Below are 18,779 nucleotides of genomic sequence, written 5' to 3' on the forward strand. Positions count from 1 at the left end.
TAAAAATTATTGTTCGAGACCAATTTAATATTAAGTATTAAAGTTTAGGAATTAATTTGTTGGTAAAGTTTAAAACTAAATTTGTCTTATTTTTTACATATTTAAATATTAAATTTATAGTTTTTAACATTTAGGTATCAATTTATCACTGTAATACATTTTGGAAGATTAATTTAATTATTTATCCTTTATTTTATTCAGCTTTCCAGTATCTAGCCATAGAATTCTAAGGTTTTTGCTATGTATGTTCCTCCTTATTACTAATGCACTCTCATATTATTTTATTTACCCAATATTTAAATTTCTCTCTCCTGAATTACAATTTCAAACAGAGTGAGTATTTTAAGTTTTATGTTTGAATATGTGATCTAGTGAATTTGCTTGCCCCAAATCAATTAAAACCATTGAACCCACATATTCATGAGTTTGCTTTTGAAAAAGTGTTTCCATGTGTGTTCTAGAAATTAGATACAAATATGAATTCCAAGTGTGACTTTCCTTTGCATAACATCATCCCAAATTCTCTTACAAAGGCAAGAAAATTAAAAAAAAAAATCAAAATATGACTCTAACCTCCTCTTTGGTTCACAGTGAAAGGCATAAACGCACAAGAAAGGGGAAAAATAGAAAACTAATTCCACATTCGCAACACCATTCCCTTAATCATCTTGACTTACTTTAGTGATGAAGTTTTCATGGAGTTAGGCAGAGAAATAAGAAAAGTGTATTTTATTGGGTATTTTGGGGGGAAAAATATAAAGGAGAGTCCACTGGTAACAAGGGGGAGTGGAATTAGCATTAGCCGATTCTAAAGAAAGGCGAGGTTGGTCTCTATTATTGTACATGTGCAGTAGGTAGATACACAGATAAATAAGAAATTGGAAATCCTTAATTAATTAATAATTATTTTTGGTTTTGTTTTTGTTTTTTTTCAGACACAATCACATCAGAAAGGGGCAAACAGCATGGGATAGAGAATTCAAGGAAATACTTGTAAAACTGGGTTTTGTATCCCAATTTGTAAAATATGTAATATTTTATTTTTATATTATTAATTATTTATAATTTATTAATAATGATGTTAAATGGGTTTTTTTTATTTAAATTGGTGTATATTTTGATAGTTAAATAATTTGTTGTTATAACTTACTAGGGGTGCCTCTCTACATATTTTAAATAAAAATAAAAGAAAAGGGAAAAACATTTAGAAGTTAAAAAATAAAAAAAATAAGACTAATAAAAAATAAACAACATAAGAGTAGTGGGTAGTGATTAAAAGAAAGTAGTAGAAGTTTAAAAACTAAAAAAAGATAAAATTATCTAAAATTTGTGAACGCCAAAAGGGGTATTCCATTTATAAATAGTATAGATTAGAAAAATATTAAATTATTTATTTAATATCTTAAAAATTCATTCAATAACAATTTAGATATTCAAAAATTATAATATTAAACAAGTCTCTTAAATACTATAAAATAACCACTTTATCAAGTTATTATTAATCTATATAAATATTATTTTTATGTCTTTTAAAAAATTTAAAAACATAACATCATTAATATTTGGAAAACAAAATAAATGTTAAGAAAATATTTGAAAATAGTAATTTAATCTTTAAAAAAGTTGAATAATTTATAAATGTTGAGTAATTTTTTAATATTGATTAAAATAATTAAATAAATTAATTCATTTTCTTTGGTTAAATAACAAATTAAAAAATTTTATTGCACCAAAATAAAGAAGTGATTGGAAGAAAAAAATTCACTCAGTTTTTTGGATAGAAATTACTGATGAACAAAATTGATTGATATTCTCTCTAATATTATGATGACAAAATAAAATAAAGAAAAAAAGGTATTCTTTTTACCATGATAGCAATGAAGTTCCAAGTTAAGATCTCATGTATTTTTTCTAAGCCTCCAAAGACCAACCCTAATGAGTTAGAAGGTCGGAGATTATCTATTAAATGAGTTGACAGTGATACTGCTCTGGACTATAGCTAGGTTAATTTGTGCACGAATCACACGACTACTTCAAGCTATCTGCGTACCTTTTGCCAACTACTACAACAAAAACTTTGGTATGAATTGCGTGCGGATAAACTTCTCTATTACGCACGGTCCCGCATGAGTGACGAGTGCATCACACCAAAACTTTGAATGTGGAATCAAAGTGTCTCATTCTTTTAGTTATAATTGTTAACAAGGCATCTGACAATTTTATCTTATTTGTTACGACATTAATAATAAAAATTTTCAATAACTCTATTTAGGATAATAATTAAGAAGGTAAACAATAAATATTTGTCGATAAAAAAATTAAGATATAAATGAAAAAAAATGGAATTTGTCTACTATTTATTTTCAACTAATTAAAAACATTTAATATCATTAAACATTGTTTAACCATTGTAAGTAACTCATTGAGTTAAATCTCTTAATAGTAAAACATTAATATGAAAATAATACTAACAACAAACTCTCTAATATATATTTTTGTACATACATTCTACTTAATTAATTGAGTTAGACTCTTTAATAATAAAATATTAATTACTCTAAGTTTTTTTGACAAAAAGAAATTTACTTCATTTCATCCAAGATAACATGATGAGTATAATTCAGAATATAATCAAAGGTTTGGAAGCTACCAATTAAAATGCAATGATGCTCTAGTTACTTATGAGCAGTATTATTGACTTATCTTGTTACAAAATTCACCATTGAGTTTGAAATATTATGTAGAATTATTTTGCACATTTTACTCCGTGCAAGGAGAAAGTACATGGCTTGTTAATTAAGTACCCATTATAACAATTTAGTATTCAAGTAAATTTTTGTGTAATTTTTTTTTAATTTATATGATATTGTAACCTCACAACTTTAGCATTCATGTATTGGAGATGTTATTACAAAGTTTAATTAATATGCTGGAAATATCAACCTTCTTTTCTTGTACCGAGTTATTTTTTAACTGGTGCTCTAGAGTCAATAAGTGGACCTCTTGCTATAAAAGTTCTTGGACAAAATGTTAGTTGACATAACGACGCGCGTGATGCCTCTACAAAAACGTAATTTAAACAATTAAGTTGGTTTTTAAAAGATAAATATTAAAGTTAAACATTTTTAGATAGAAAAGTATATCACTACTTATTACTTAGAGTGTATTTATTTCAAGTCATATTTATTCATGAGAATATAAGTTGGAAACGGATCATTTTTATGTTTGATAAAAGTTATAAAAAAATTATTCTTAATCATATTTTATTCTCATAAATATATATTACACCTGGTTTCTTAACTTTTCATTCTCATGTAAATGGATGGGAATATTATATTTCCATGGGAATAGTAGCAATTGTTTAAAATAAATTCCTACTTTCAATTTATTACATATTTTTAATTGAAATAAATTTTAAAATATTTCAAGGAATGTTAAATAGTTATCAAATATGTTGTTGGGAATAATATTCTTAGGAATGTCATTCAAGACTATAATTCAGTACACAAAACATTTCCTTAGGGTGTGATTAATTGACTAATTAAGGTGAAGTAATCTCAAAATAAATAAATAAAAGGAGTTGAATATAAAAAAATTAAGTCTTTACATATGAGACTCGAATAATATTATTTATGATAAAAGATATGTGTGCGCGAGTGTGGGATTTACAGTGTGTGATATTTTTAAATATTAGGTTCAATTGACACGAAAATTTGAGTCAAACATAATTTTAAATAGGAAAACATAAATGGTTCATTTTGGCTGGATGGAAGGAAAAGTTTAAAATTTAAATTGAAAAGAAAATAGAAGGGAGGAAAAATTTTAAATTTTGTTTCTAGAAATCAACTTTTTCTTTCATTTTCTTTCCAGCCAAACATAAAAAAATATTTTGTAAGTCGTATTTTTTTCTCCTTTCAAACAAACTAAGAGAGTTACTAAAATTGATTTCTAAAACATAATGTTATACAATTAAAGATTATTAACATTTGACACAAGTGATACTGATTTATGTTTTCAAGTGATTTATGTTTTCAAGTGGTTCAGGATTTAACTTTTTATTAATCCTTAAGAATGAAATAAATTGTGTCAAAAAAAAAATATTCATCTTATATATACTTATAATCTCAAACAAAAATTTGTTTCTAGACAAATACACCTTCATGGGAAAAAATACAACAAAACAAGAAAAGAAGTCAGACCTCTAACTCTAGTTACTATCAACCAATCTAAGAAAGAAAGAAAAAACAGCAAATTCATTACTCAAATTAATCTTTATATTACTTTTGTTACTAAACGATATGTAAACATTAGGTTCAATAATTGACATGAAAATTCAAGTAAAATGCCATTTAAATTCTTAAAAAATAATGTTAAAATAAATAAAGAAATGAAGAAAACAAGTCAGGCCTCTAATTCTAGCTACTATCAATCAATCTACTACTATTATGAAGAGTTCAATTCTTCTAATGTATAATGATAATATTTGGTAAAATAATAAAATGATTCATAACATTATATTATATATAAAACATACTATACATGCTTTATTCTTTACCTATTTATATTGTTTCTGTTTCATTTTATGGTGCATTGTCATTTTCATTCCATAATAGCAAGATGTATTTTAATTTTAAAAAATCATGAAAAATAACGTGAAAATATATTCTTTTAAATGAAATAACACATCTCCTTAAAATGAAACAAATGTAAAGTTTGTGTGTGCATATTTAAAGTCAAGAAGGTTTTTTTTTCTATCTTAAATTAAGACATCATCTTCTTTCTCCAAAAATTGGCGTTACAAATAAAATATATAATAACATATTTATAGATGTTTAAATTGTAATAAATAAATAGTCTTTGTTTATTTCACACAAACACTTATTTTAAATCATTATTTTCATAAAATAAATGTTAAATTACTCATTTGGTCCCTATAGTTTCATGATTCTTATCTTTTTAGTCCCTATAGTTTGAAAGTGGTATTTTTAGTCCCTATCATTTACATTTTAATTATCTCTTAGTTACTATAATTTGAAAACTATAAAGACTAAAAAAGTAAGAATCATGAAGGGACTAAAAAGACCACTTTGAAAATGACAGGAACTAAAAGAGAATTAAAATGTAAATTATAGGAACTAAAAAGATCACTTTCAAATTATAAAGACTAAAAAAGAAAGAATTATAAAAATATAGGGACCAAATGAGTAATTTAACCTAAAATAAACACACAAATTTATTATAAGAAAAATGTAGTTTTATAAACATGTTGCTGCAAAGTATTTTTATTTCTTCATTTTTCTAATAATATTTTTTGAACATAAAAAACAAAGAAAAAATTACTAATTTAATTTTTATCGTTAGACAAACTTTATCTTTTAGTTCTTACATTTAAAAACATCTCTTTTAATCCTTATATAAATACTTTTGGATCCCTTTCGGTTTCGGTCTATGCGGTTACACAAATTTCACATTTTAATCTTTGCTATATTGTAACTCAAGTTAAAAACATCATGTTTCTGATGGTCAATAAAAATTTATTGGTTAAAATTTCTTATAATTATATTTTCGACAAATTTTGATCCATCGAAAATTTTGAACAGATTTTTTAGATTTTAAATTGACCGTCAAAAATATGTTTTATTTTTGTAGTAAATCCGAAAGTGTTTGTATAAGGACTAAAAAAAATATGATTTTTAAGTTTTTTTTGGTAATGATAAGCATACATCCATGTATTTTAAATAACACATTAACATCTCTCATTTCACTCTAACTCTCTTTTTATCTCATTATAAATTCTATTGTATTTATAATTTTTTCTCTTTTTTAGCTCTTTCTAAATATAAGATAATTTACTTGATCAGAGACTAACATCATTTGTTGTGTGTTGCTGTGACTAATCCAAGGAATGATTTTTAAGTTTTGGACTAAAAGAGAAAACTTATATAATTTTAGGGACTAAATAAGTATTTTTTTTTTCAAAAATGAATCATCATTAAAATACATAATTATGACCTCTTTGTACTTGATAAAAAAAATTGATGGCTTAAAAATAATTAAAATTTTAGAAAAAAGTTAAACGTATTAAAAAAATTGAAAAATATATAAATTGAATGATGATATATCAAGTTATTAGTATCATTTTTAAGATATCATTGAGGCAGACAGCCCTATCCTTTGAGATACCCTAAGAAAACCCTTGAGGCCATAAATTCAATTCAACTGCTGAATGCTTAAGGCTTAAGGTTAGTTGGGTCTTTGTAGAACAGTGGAACTTATGGAACCTAGCATATCTATCCGTCAATTCTACCAGCCATTTCCCTGTCTTGCTCGCCAACAAAAAAGACAAAAAGAAAAAGAAATAATTAAAAAATCCTTAGCGAGTTCCTCTCTTTTGTTTTTATATTCTTAAATTCAGCTGTCCTACGTCTCTCTCTCCCTTTTTACTCTCCAAGAGAAAACGATTGCCGAAAGGATAAAAAAAAAATACAAATAAAAGAGATAAAAATAAGGACAGAAAAATAGATACCTCATATATCCGTAGACAACTCGTTATAGATTTAAAAACAGATGATTTAATGAGTATATATAGATAAAATATATAGATTCTTTCTTTGTGCACTTAATGATGACATAAAGGCTGATAATAAAGTATTTGTGTATCTGTCAATACACCTAATTTAAAATTACTTAAATTTCCTTAATTGGGAACCCTTTTGTTAAATGCTTTTTTCATCAAAGAATGGGTCATTTAAAAAATATTTTCTAATTTTTCATGTATTTATTATAATTTTTCAAAATAATTAAAAGTTAAAAAGAATTTAAAATATACTTAAAATCATAATTTATTTAAATACTTTTTACAATTTGTTTAAAGTTTTATATTCTAAACAAGTATCAACGGATAATCGTAGCTGCTAAAATGTATTAATAAAATCCATAGATATTTAGGTATGAAATGAATTTTCCTCTAACAAGGCGGATGATGAAGAATTTATATGTGTATCCACCCTAACCTATGATCATCTCTATCTAAGAGAATTCTAACAAATAAAGGCTTTTTTTTTTAATGCATGTAAAATTATTTAATAAGATATATTTTGTATTTTTAACATGTATACGTAGATACAATTAGAAAACTATTAGCGCATAAGATATTGTATTAAATAAGTTCTATATTTGTAATAATGTTTTTTTACTACATAACTTATATTTTTATTTTCCTAAGAATCAAGTGTCTTATATATTGTCAGTATTTATCTAAATTTTCCCGAATAGATATTTAAATTTACATATGATTAGAAGATTTATTCATAATTTTTAATAAGACTTTTTTTTCCACGAATAACTTTCTTTGAAAGTAATCTTGTTGGAAGCCACAGGTACTAAATCACATTGTGAGCAACTAATCTCTTTTTTGGATCCAATTTTCATTGGTGTTCTATTTTTTAAGCATATTAATATTTGAATACTCTAATATTTTAGACATATCATTAACATTTTTATTTGTCTCTATCTCTCTTTTCTTATTACATTAAATAAACGTTACATTTTTTCTCTCTCTCTAGATATATAATAGCATATAGGTGTTCAAGTAACATTTTTCATTTTTTAAGGTCTATTAAAGACTTTTTAAGTGGAAATTATATAAGTTTAATTTTTACACACTATTATGTAAAGATTTTTATACTTTTAATTGATTTAAATTTAATCATTCTAAATATTTTAAATTAATTATTACAAAATAATAATCCTACCATAAATTTATTATTATATTAAATTAAATTCTAAAAAAATCTTTATAATATCATTAGATTCTAATTAAATTCAAGTTCAATAGGTGTCGTACTAATTGAGTGTTGTTTTAAGCTTTAAAGAACTTTTCAATAAATATTTACTGACACGCTTTATTAAATAGTTTTTAATAAAAAATGAATAAATATACATTAATAGTATATTTGTTTTTATATTGTTATACAAACACAAATCAGCATGGTATATAAATTTATTGACTTTTTTAATAATTATTTAAAAATAATTTATGATTGGTTGATATTATATATATATATATATATATATATATATATATATATATATTACATTGATAAAAAAATATCTACTATTCTATTAAAATCTTTAAAAACATCATCTTGAGTCTTTTAAATAATAAAAACAATGAATTCATCAAGACCAATTAATGAAAGTAGTTAAGTTAATTAATTTTGATTAATAATATAAGTTTAAATTTTTATAAAATACTCATAAATTAAATAATTTAAGTAGTATCTATATTTAATGTCATTATTACAAATTCAAGAAATAATCCAATACAATATATAAATACTTATTTCATTAAATTTTACTAAAAAAACAGTCATAAATTTATATTATTTAAATACTCTCTCTATTCCATAATAATTATTGTATAAAAAGAAAAAAAATATTTTAACTTTTCAAAGTAACATTAATTATTTTCTCACTTATATTACTCATAATATTAATGATATGATCTACATAAATTATACAAGAATTAATAATAATAAGGTTAAATTTATAAAATTATTATTCTCTTTTATTAATTTATTAGTTTTTCTTATGTAAAATAATCTAGAAGGATAATCATAATTAATGGAGTAGCTAGTATCTATATTTTATGACAATTATATTAGAAGTATTCAAGAAATAATCCAATACAATAAATACCGTTTTCATTAAATAACACTCATAAATTTAAATAATGTAAATATTAGCTACATTTAATGACAATAATATTAGAAACTCAAGAAATAATCCAATGCAATAAATACTTGTTTCAATAAATATTATTTTTATTCATGTAATAAATGTTGTGAGCATTTATTACTTTATTACTTTATATTTATCTCTAGCTATTTTCATAAATTGTTTCTGACAGACTGTTTCTATTTAGTTTTTTTTTTCAAAAAAAAAAAAAGAATAATGAGAGCGTGCAACATGAGAAAGGGTCCTTAACACCAATATCATTTTCATTCCTTCAAAAAAAAAAAAAAAAAGAACTTGCCCTCGCCATTTTCGCTCCTTAAAAAACATCATCAAGAACAGCAAAAAGCACAGCAAACGTGGTTGTCAATGGGAGTCAACATGTCCAACACACCACCTCACACCAAAGACTTGTTTTCCTCTTCATCTCTCTCTCTTAGCTTAGTAAGTAATAATCAACTCCTTATATGTATGAATATATTATATATACATGTATGTGTGCATAAAATATGATATATGAATAAATTGAACTTGGTTTGTTTTTGTTGTGATTGAATTCTGTGTTGTTGTTTTTGTTTGAATTGGATACTGAAGGCTGGGATTTTCCGGCATGCTGGGGAGGCGGCGGAGACGTCCGGCATGGAGGTGGCAGGCGGCAATGAGGTCCGGCGAGAGGACACTGTTGAGATTAGCAGCGACAACTCAGGACCCGTGAGATCCAGGTCAGAAGAAGATTTTGATGGTGAAGGTCTTCATGAGGATGACGACGACGGCGATGACAAGAACAGAAAGAAGAAGAAGAGGAAGTATCACAGGCACACCGCTGAACAGATCAGAGAAATGGAAGCGTACGTAAACTCTCTCACCTTGCGTATATCTACGATTCTACGTATTAATTAATTTAGTATTGAATCATGGTTGAGAATTATAGTTTTCTTCCACTTTTCCTTTGTGAGGTGTCTTCAGTTCCACCTTCATTGTTAGAGAGAGAGTACTGACGGAGTTATTAACTAAGTATTAAGAAGCAGCTTTTCTTATTAATTTATTAATTATAATTTATGGTTTGTGAGATCATTTTATATATGCACACTTTCGTATATTGGGTGTTAACTAGCACTCAATTAACTAATATAAAATTGTTTCAGTTTAATCATTAATCATTAATCATTACAAGTCTTTAAATATTTAAAATAAGATTTTGTTTCTTATAATAATTCTACTTAATTCAAACAATACTAAGGAGAATATCAATGTGATCTATACCAAAATGTTAGGTGTTAAGTAATTAGTACTAATGAAATGGTTTATTCCGAAGTTAAATAATTTGCATGCCGACATTACAAGTGGGGTTTAAAGCATATAGCTTATGTATAACTTGTATGTATGCCGTACTAATGGCAAAGATTATGAGAAAAGTTTGCGATCGACATCATATAGTCAAACTAAAAAGAAGATTATTAAAGCTAAAGCTTGCTTAAAATTTTTAACTGCTTTTTGCTTTGTCGGTTAGTTTGTTATCTTATGCCATTAAAAAGCACTTTTCCACTTGATTAGTTTGTGTTATTTTAGGTTGTTGCGTTATTATATTAAACTCCATTTGTTAATTGTTGGATCAGTCTCTCTGAGATGAAGCTTGTAGTGAAAGATAGAACAGCAAAAAAGACTGACAAACTGACATGAATAATGTACTATTGTTGTAGGCTTTTCAAGGAATCACCGCATCCTGATGAAAAGCAGAGGCAACAACTCAGCAACCAACTTGGCCTTGCTCCAAGGCAAGTTAAGTTTTGGTTCCAAAATCGTCGAACCCAAATCAAGGTATCTAAATTTATTTACCTAATTATTACTCAAGAATATATGCAAACTTAATTTATTTAATTAGAAATTATGTAAGCATTATGCAATATTATTGCCTTTTGCAGGCAATACAAGAGCGCCATGAAAATTCATTGTTGAAGACAGAATTAGACAGACTTAGGGAGGAAAATAAGGCCATGAGAGAGACCATAAACAAATCTTGTTGCCCCAATTGTGGCATGGTAACGGCTACCATAGATGCTTCCATGTCCACTGAAGAAAAACAACTTCTTATTGAAAATGCCAAACTCAAAGCCGAGGTAATTAATTTGTATAAAACTAAATCTAAATACAAGGAACATGAAACTTTAAAAAAAGAATAATGTATTTAGTGCTAGAGTAATGTGTGTATCTATGTGTACAAAGTACAAACTACAATCTTATTGAAAAGTATTCTCTAATTAATTAATCATTATACAGGTAGAGAAGCTCCGAACAGCTTTAGGGAAATTCTCACCAAGAACAACGTCTCCTACTACATCTTCTGCTGGCCATCATGATGAGGAAGAGAATAGAAGCTCTTTGGATTTTTACAATGGAATTTTCGGGCTCGACAAATCAAGGATAATGGATATAGCAAACCGAGCAACGGAGGAGCTCATAAAGATGGCAAATATGGGGGAACCCTTATGGGTTCGTAGCGTTGAAACAGGTCGTGATATACTTAACTACGATGAATATGTGAAGGAGTTCGAAGTTGAAAATTCTGGTAGTGAAAGGCCAAAGACATTCATCGAAGCCTCAAGAGAAACTGAGGTTGTTTTTATGGATCTTCCTCGGCTTCTCCAAAGTTTTCTAGACGTGGTAAGTGTAAGACATATATGTCTGTGCATAAATATATATAAAGAATGTACCATAGGTAATGGTACCAGAGATATATTTGAGTTAAATCTTGCACCACATGACTGCTTCATATGATTTTACAACTTTTTGATTAATTAATTAGTGTTAAATATGTTCTTTATTCTCTTTATAATTTGTTATAATATTCTTAACATGCATGTTTCTTGCAGAATCAATGGAAGGAAATGTTTCCATGCTTAATATCAAAGGCTGCAACTGTTGATGTTATATGCAATGGGGAAGGTTCTAACAGGAATGGTGCAGTGCAATTGGTAAGGGGAAGATAACTGCACTTTGTTAGGTAGCACACTACTATATATATATATATATATATATATATATATATACGTACAAAAAATAAATGTCTTTAACCATTCATTTTCGGCCTCACGTTAGAACGTGGATCCTTTTTTATTTATTCAAGTGGTCCAACCTTGACAAGCAAGAGAAAAAGATGGGGCTTCCTCTCTTTAAAGTGACATTTCCCACACTTGTAATTTTCAACCAACTGTTATACAAGTTTACGGTTTAAAAAACAAAAACAAAAACACTTCAGATGCATGTGGATTATGATTATAATTTTGCTTAACATAAATTAAGGTTTTATTATAAGTTAATAACCCATTATGCATTACTCTTCCGAGGGGGATTGTAAGTGCTGATGCCTTTTTCCGTCCCTTTAATTTAAACATAGCCTTTTATTTGTATCTCAGAAAGTATTGACAAGGACACAAAAAAGCTTAAAAAGGATACATATATAGAAAAGATCGAACATCATTTAGTAACTCTTGGCACTTTCCTCGCACTTCCCAATATAACACAAAATCTCTCTCTCCATCTCTCTTTATCTCTAGAAAAAAGATCTTCCTCTCTCCTAGCCAGCATATCCTGCAAGCTACAGGGTCGTAGAATTCTGCTTTATTCCTATCCAATACATTAAGTTAGCAAGACAAACATGAAACTGTTCAAGGTCCTTAGACGTGGACAATAATTAATGACAATGAGACTTTCTCCATCAAAGTACACAAAGGCACGAGGTTTAATTTGTTTTGTATGACATGATGATGAAAAGTCTTAAGTAATTAATAACCATGAGCTATAATGACTGCAGATGTTTGCTGAGCTTCAAATGCTCACTCCAATGGTGCCCACCAGAGAAGTGTATTTCGTGAGGTGCGGCAAACAGTTAAGTGATGAACAGTGGGCTATAGTTGATGTCTCCATAGACAAAGTAGAAGACAACATTGACGCATCCCTTGTGAAATGCAGAAAACGCCCATCTGGTTGTATTATTGAGGATAAGTCAAATGGCCATTGCAAGGTGTATGAACAAAAGTTTTTAACATTTTATGTGAAATCCGGGCTATATATATATTGATATTGCTTTTGGTTTTAGGTGATATGGGTGGAGCACTTGGAGTGCCAAAAGAGCACAATTCATACAATGTATCGAACCATTGTCAATAGTGGTCTAGCTTTTGGGGCAAGGCATTGGATAGAAACACTACAACTTCAATGTGAACGTTTGGTTTTTTACATGGCAACGAATGTTCCAATGAAGGATTCAACTGGTGAGCAATATTAATGAATTCCAAGGTACTTTGTTGGAGTCTTTACTGAAATTAACATCCTCTTAATAACATTGATGATGAAATGGTAGGTGTTGCGACGTTGGCTGGGAGGAAGAGCATATTGAAGTTGGCACAAAGAATGACATGGAGTTTCTGCCATGCAGTTGGTGCATCAAGTTTCCATACATGGACCAAGGTCACAAGTAAAACAGGAGAAGACATAAGGATTAGCTCTAGGAAGAACTTGAATGAGCCTGGTGAACCTCTTGGGGTTATCTTGTGTGCCGTTTCTTCTGTGTGGCTTCCTGTCTCTCCTAATGTGCTGTTTGATTTCTTGAGGGATGAAGCTCGTCGAAATGAGGTACAGTACAAGTGTACAACTCTTCTGCATCCTTTTTTTAATAAACCTAGGGTATTCTTGGGCTGAAGTTCAAGGAATTGTTTTTTTTTTTTTTCCCAAAATATTGATATCTATTTAAAAAATTAATATTTTCAAACATATAGTTTTTAATATACACAAGTCCAGAAAATTAAAATCCTGACTACATATACTTAAAAGAAAAGGTTATCTATTATTTATTATCCATATTACAGTCATATAATTAGTTTCTTTAGTTAATGCTAGTAGTGTTAAGAGGCATCTTGAAAGATACAAATTAAAGTTGCTGATGCTGAGTTCCATAAATATATATATAGGCAGTTTGGTGAGTAATAATGGCAAATGGGGCCATTGTGTTGTTGACTGTTGAAAATTATCTTTGTCACAGTGGGATATCATGTCCAGTGGTGGGTCAGTGCAGTCCATTGCAAATTTAGCTAAAGGAAAAGACCGAGGCAATGTTGTAAACATCCAAGTAAGTTGTTCTACTATCTCTCTCTTTTGTGGATGGTTGAATGGTCAATACACACAATGAAATTTAAGTGCAAAATGCGTTTAAAACATGGTTACTAATGAAGTATCTGATTCTTTTCACTTGGCAGAAAATAATACAATCAAAAGATAACAGTGTGTGGATATTGCAAGATAGCTGCACAAGTGCTTATGAGTCAATGGTGGTATATGCTCCTGTGGAATTTGCTGGTATACAATCTGTGCTGACAGGATGTGATTCAAGTAATCTTGCTATATTGCCGTCAGGATTTTCAATTCTTCCTGATGGGATTGAGGGAAGGCCATTGGTAATTACGTCAAGGCAAGAAGAAAAATACACTGAAGGAGGCTCTTTGTTTACAATGGCATTCCAGATCCTTGCCAATCCTTCTCCAACAACCAAGTTAACAATGGAGTCTGTGGAATCGGTCAATAATCTTGTGTCTTGTACATTAAGAAATATTAGAACAAGTTTGCAGTGTGAAGATGGTTAGTCAAGATAAAAGATAATTAGATAGATCATAGGATTTGATTAGCTGCTACAGTTATATAGGCTTTAATTTCTACCCCTTTTACAGTTGGGATGAATATTTATTTAGTGTTCCCTTGAAACTATAGGAGGCGAAATTCATGGATGGACTTTATTTTATATGGAAAACTCATCCTTGAATTTTGACCTCTGATTAACTTTAAGGAATATCAAATTGAATCGTAGTATCCGGTTCAGCAGTAGAATAGATTTTTTTTGTCTACCTCCTTATTCTGGGTTAGTATCATTTATTATTTACAATAGGAAATAGAATTTGCAGAACGGCAAATGTATATCTGCATGAAGAGAGACAAAAAGCTTTCAGATCCTAGAAATCAAGTATTGTGCACAAGGTTACCATTTATTAAGGCCTTATATTTATATATATATATAGATGGTTTTATTGGCTCGCATATAATCTTGAACTCTTGGGTAGTTTGTGGTAACTTCTTGAAAAGAATCAAACAGAATATATGGTCTTATATTTTATTTTTGAGATATTTTAAAAGTTTAAACATATTTTTATTCTTGATATATATTTTATTTCTGTCTTTGATTCCTTTTTTCTTTCATCTTTGAAAGAGTTTTATTTTAGATCTATACTGTCATCACATGTCAGTTAATTATTTGATGATATAATTTGTGATGACTCAAATCAAATTTAAATTTTCTTAAAATTAAAAATCACTAAAATCAATTAAAATGAAAAATAAATAAATCAATCATTCAGGACTTTCTTCCGTCCTTCATACACCTTCTTTTCTTATCCCTTCCGCCTTCATCTTCTACTCGCTGTCGTGCTGGATGCGGTGCACCTCTGGCACGTGTGGCTGCAGTTCAGGCTGGTGGCCTGTTGCGGGAAACTCGTGTGGGATGCGGTGCACCTCTTGCACGTGTGGCTGCAGTTCACGCTGGCGGCCTGTTGCGGGAAACTCGTGTGGGACGCACATGAGATTGCATCATATTACCTACGATTGTTGAAGGGGTTCTGGTTCAACGCATTCGTGATCCTCAAACCTAAAGTCAGCACCATCTCCAACCTTTCTCTTCAAATTTAAACCTCTATCTATTCTGCTACGAACTACATACAATTCTAAAATAAAATCCAAACACATAATAGTAGTATCAGGGCATTTGCACTTCAACTCACAAACCTTACACATTTTTTTACAGAAAATGAAGCTCTCGGCGTTGCAGCAGAGTTACCTCTCGCGCTGGGCGAACAACTTTAGAGGATTGGCGTAGTTGGATTCGTCCGGCGACGACGCAGTGAAGTTGCTGGCGGCGATTTTCTGGCTGGTAATCCAGCGTCTGCTGTCTCATTAGCTTGGTTCTCGACTTCCACTTCTCGCGCCTCGTCTTCTTCCTTTTCTCAACAAGCCTCTACATCGCGTCGTTCCGGAGGTTTAGAAATCGTAGCTCTGCATGACGTTCCTCCAACAAAGAACCGGACGGCGATGGCGAGCACCGCAAGACTCGTGGTAGTCGGGCGGCACGGTATCCGAATCCGGCCGTGGCCGCATTCGGATCTCGGGGAGGTGATGAAGGCGCACCGCATATCGAGAGAGTGCAGAAAGAGTAGGGGCGCTATTCGGAGTGAAAAACCCTAGGACGGCGATCACGGTGATGCCGACGCACGTTCGCACGTTCCAGACGCTGCATTTGACCGGTGTGATGCACACACTGATGCTGGTGCCATACGATCTGGTGTGGATCGTGGTGGAGGCCGGTGGAGTCGGGGGATGGAGGAGTCTTTGAGGGGTTCGAGGGTGAGGGTGAGGGTGTGGAAGGAGCCGGCAGGGACGTGCTAGTTGGGTTGGAGGTTGCGACCGTGGAGGCGGAGGGTGGAGGAGTCTTTGTGGAAGTCACGGCAAGTGACTTTGATGTCAAGGGTGAGTTTCACACGTGAGGCGGTGTTTTTCTTGGGGAGGAATTGAGGTGGACCGGACCTTACGGAGGTGTCAGAAAATTAAAATTTGATTTTAAAATCAACACTAACCATAACTCGTCACAAATTAAATTATTAAATATTTCACATAATAAAAATTTAAAACAAAATTAAGAATTCGATGTAAAATATAGGATATTTTAAATCTCCTATAAAAATGAAAACCAAAGAAAAATAAATGAAAAAAATATGTTTGGACCAACAATAAAGTCTTCTTCTAAAAAAAAATTCACATGACAATTTCTACATATAAAAAAATTATGAAAAAAAGTCATCGGATTTTTCCTTTACATTGGGACATTAAAAAAAATACTCATGACAATTTCTATCATAAAAAATAAGGGAGTGTAACTCAATTAATTGAGTTAAATATATGAAACATATTTTTAATTTTTATGGATAAAAAATTATAAAAAAAAAGTCTTCGGATTTTTCCTTTACACTAGATTAATTTGATAGTTTAGATTTTTCCCACTTGTTTAAAAGATACATTTAGTTTAATTATTAATTTTGTTTCTATAATTGTTTGCACTCTAGAACGGTCAAAAAGAATTTTTACAATAGAAAATTGTTAATACACTATTACAGCAAATCCTTTTTATATTGGTTTGAAACCGATATTAAAAATGTCTAAATTTAACATCGTGTTAAACTTTCAAACCAAAATTTAAGGTATCCATTTATAAAAATTAATTGAAACAAAATTAAAATTCATAGTGTTTATTTATATAAAATTGGTAGAGTTAGTTTAAGTGATATTTATAAGTACAATAATAGATGCCATATGTTACACTGTTTCTCTCGTTGTTAATTGTTATTGGCCAAGAATTGAGAAGTGGATAAGCTTATCTATCTCCAAATCACGTGTGACCTCAGGAATGAATTTCCAAATCTGGTGAAGTGGAAGTAGCTGGCCACGTGGACACATGAGCTCCAAGTAACAGAAACAGCTATATTCCCCATTGATCAGCTGATACTAAATTACTGATACAGGAACAGCAGAGAAACAAAGTTAGAAGTAAAGAAGATCATGGCTTCTCTAGCAACCTTGGCTGCTGTTCAACCAGCTACGATCAATGGCCTTGCTGGAAGTTCCCTCTCTGGAACTAAGCTCTCTTTCAAGCCCTCTCGCCACAGTGTCAAATCCAAGAACTTCAGGTTCCATTCCATGCATTTCCATAAATTGCTATATATATATATATATACACACACACATACATACAAGAATTTTGCATAAAAGAAATATCCTTGTATATTATGATTCGCATGTGTTGTAATTGTATGCTAAAACAGTGTAACTAAGCATTACAGGAGTGGTGCCGTGGTAGCAAAGTATGGTGACAAGAGTGTGTACTTTGATTTGGAGGATCTGGGCAACACTACAGGGCAGTGGGACTTGTATGGCTCAGATGCACCTTCACCCTACAACCCTCTTCAGGTTCGTCCCTCCTCTACAAGTGCATCTTCGTCATTGAGAATCAAACATGGAAAATTAAAGATAATTCAATGATATAATATATACTTTGGTAACATAAGAAATCATGACAGATATGACTTAAAACAATAATTATAAAAATCAACAAAGGTATCATATATGTTAATTTGTAATTGAATGAAGTTATGAATGTTTTTATACTGTCAGTAGATAAACTATTTTATCTAATTCATATATATTGCCTCATTGATAAAGAAATATAATTTAATTTAATTTAGACATACCCTCTTGTTTAGTCACAAATTAATGAAATTATATATAAGAAGTCTTTTGACTTCTATAATAACTAACTTAAAAATCATACTTAGAATGATTTGTGATTAATTGGCATATGCACTTACATTTGATAGAAATTATAGTCAAACAAATATTGCATACATACTCAAACTACATAGCTCTTCCATTGATATGAATTTGCAGAGCAAGTTCTTCGAGACATTTGCTGCTCCATTCACAAAGAGGGGATTGTTACTCAAGTTTCTGATATTGGGAGGTGGTTCCACCCTTGCATACTTCAGTGCAACTGCCTCAGGTGACATTCTACCAATCAAGAAGGGACCACAACTCCCACCAAAGCTCGGTCCTCGTGGCAAGATCTAATTTGATTTGTATCAGAACTCCATCTATTGAGTTCCTTTTTAATTATTTTTTTTCTGGTTTGCATAATGTGTAAGTATACTTACAGACTACTATTCAAAGATGCTTCTTTCCCGTCTAATTGAGTGGCATTGATTTGGTTTTCAATTGAAGCAAAGACATGCTTGATTGGATGTTGATCTGAAATTGTTAATTTGATTACCCGACTACCTCTTTAAGTTGTATAATAATATCCTTTGGTTCATCAAACAATACAACTTTACTTTTCACAACACTTACGAATTCATAAATAACATAGTGATTTTTTAAAATAAAAAAAGTGACTCTCAACA

General features: G+C 29.8%; 2 protein-coding genes and 2 long non-coding RNA genes across 5 annotated transcripts; 2 read left to right on the plus strand and 2 right to left on the minus strand.

Moving 5' to 3' along the window:
* The first annotated feature begins 8,982 nt into the window (after positions 1-8,982).
* On the plus strand, positions 8,983-14,771 carry LOC114418012 (homeobox-leucine zipper protein GLABRA 2-like). The gene is made up of 11 exons (XM_028383136.1): positions 8,983-9,180; positions 9,331-9,584; positions 10,437-10,554; positions 10,659-10,853; positions 11,014-11,397; positions 11,607-11,708; positions 12,548-12,757; positions 12,833-13,007; positions 13,097-13,368; positions 13,775-13,861; positions 13,989-14,771. The coding sequence occupies exons 1-11, from the start codon at positions 9,106-9,108 to the stop codon at positions 14,370-14,372; spliced, it is 2,256 nt and encodes a 751-aa protein (XP_028238937.1). The 5' UTR covers positions 8,983-9,105; the 3' UTR covers positions 14,373-14,771.
* Positions 14,772-15,064: 293 nt separating this feature from the next.
* On the minus strand, positions 15,065-16,431 carry LOC114418015. The gene is made up of 2 exons (XR_003667966.1): positions 15,614-16,431; positions 15,065-15,500 (listed from the first exon to the last, which is right to left on the minus strand). It is a non-coding gene; the product is annotated as an uncharacterized LOC114418015 (long non-coding RNA).
* Positions 16,432-17,317: 886 nt separating this feature from the next.
* On the plus strand, positions 17,318-18,626 carry LOC114418014 (photosystem I reaction center subunit VI-2, chloroplastic-like). 2 transcript variants are annotated; one of them, XM_028383139.1, is made up of 3 exons: positions 17,318-17,513; positions 17,649-17,793; positions 18,271-18,626. In XM_028383139.1, the coding sequence occupies exons 1-3, from the start codon at positions 17,386-17,388 to the stop codon at positions 18,448-18,450; spliced, it is 453 nt and encodes a 150-aa protein (XP_028238940.1). In that variant the 5' UTR covers positions 17,318-17,385; the 3' UTR covers positions 18,451-18,626. The 2 variants fall into 2 exon arrangements, with proteins under 2 accessions (XP_028238940.1, XP_028238941.1); XM_028383140.1 differs by having other exon boundaries at positions 17,322-17,513; positions 17,667-17,793.
* LOC114418016 lies at positions 17,709-18,345 on the minus strand. The gene is made up of 2 exons (XR_003667967.1): positions 18,233-18,345; positions 17,709-17,818 (listed from the first exon to the last, which is right to left on the minus strand). It is a non-coding gene; the product is annotated as an uncharacterized LOC114418016 (long non-coding RNA).
* Positions 18,627-18,779: the final 153 nt, after the last annotated feature.

This window comes from Glycine soja, chromosome 7 (genome assembly GCF_004193775.1).
Source record: "Glycine soja cultivar W05 chromosome 7, ASM419377v2, whole genome shotgun sequence".
Classification (NCBI taxonomy): domain Eukaryota; kingdom Viridiplantae; phylum Streptophyta; class Magnoliopsida; order Fabales; family Fabaceae; genus Glycine; species Glycine soja.

Coding starts and splice junctions, on each gene's coding strand:
- LOC114418012 (XM_028383136.1), top strand. CDS start 9,106: ATGGGAGTCAACATGTCCAACACACCACCTCACACCAAAGACTTGTTT. Junction 11,398..11,606: donor TCCAAAGTTTTCTAGACGTG/GTAAGTGTAAGA, acceptor TGTTTCTTGCAG/AATCAATGGAAGGAAATGTT. Junction 13,862..13,988: donor GCAATGTTGTAAACATCCAA/GTAAGTTGTTCT, acceptor TTCACTTGGCAG/AAAATAATACAATCAAAAGA.
- LOC114418014 (XM_028383139.1), top strand. CDS start 17,386: ATGGCTTCTCTAGCAACCTTGGCTGCTGTTCAACCAGCTACGATCAAT. Junction 17,514..17,648: donor GTCAAATCCAAGAACTTCAG/GTTCCATTCCAT, acceptor ATGCTAAAACAG/TGTAACTAAGCATTACAGGA. Junction 17,794..18,270: donor CACCCTACAACCCTCTTCAG/GTTCGTCCCTCC, acceptor ATGAATTTGCAG/AGCAAGTTCTTCGAGACATT.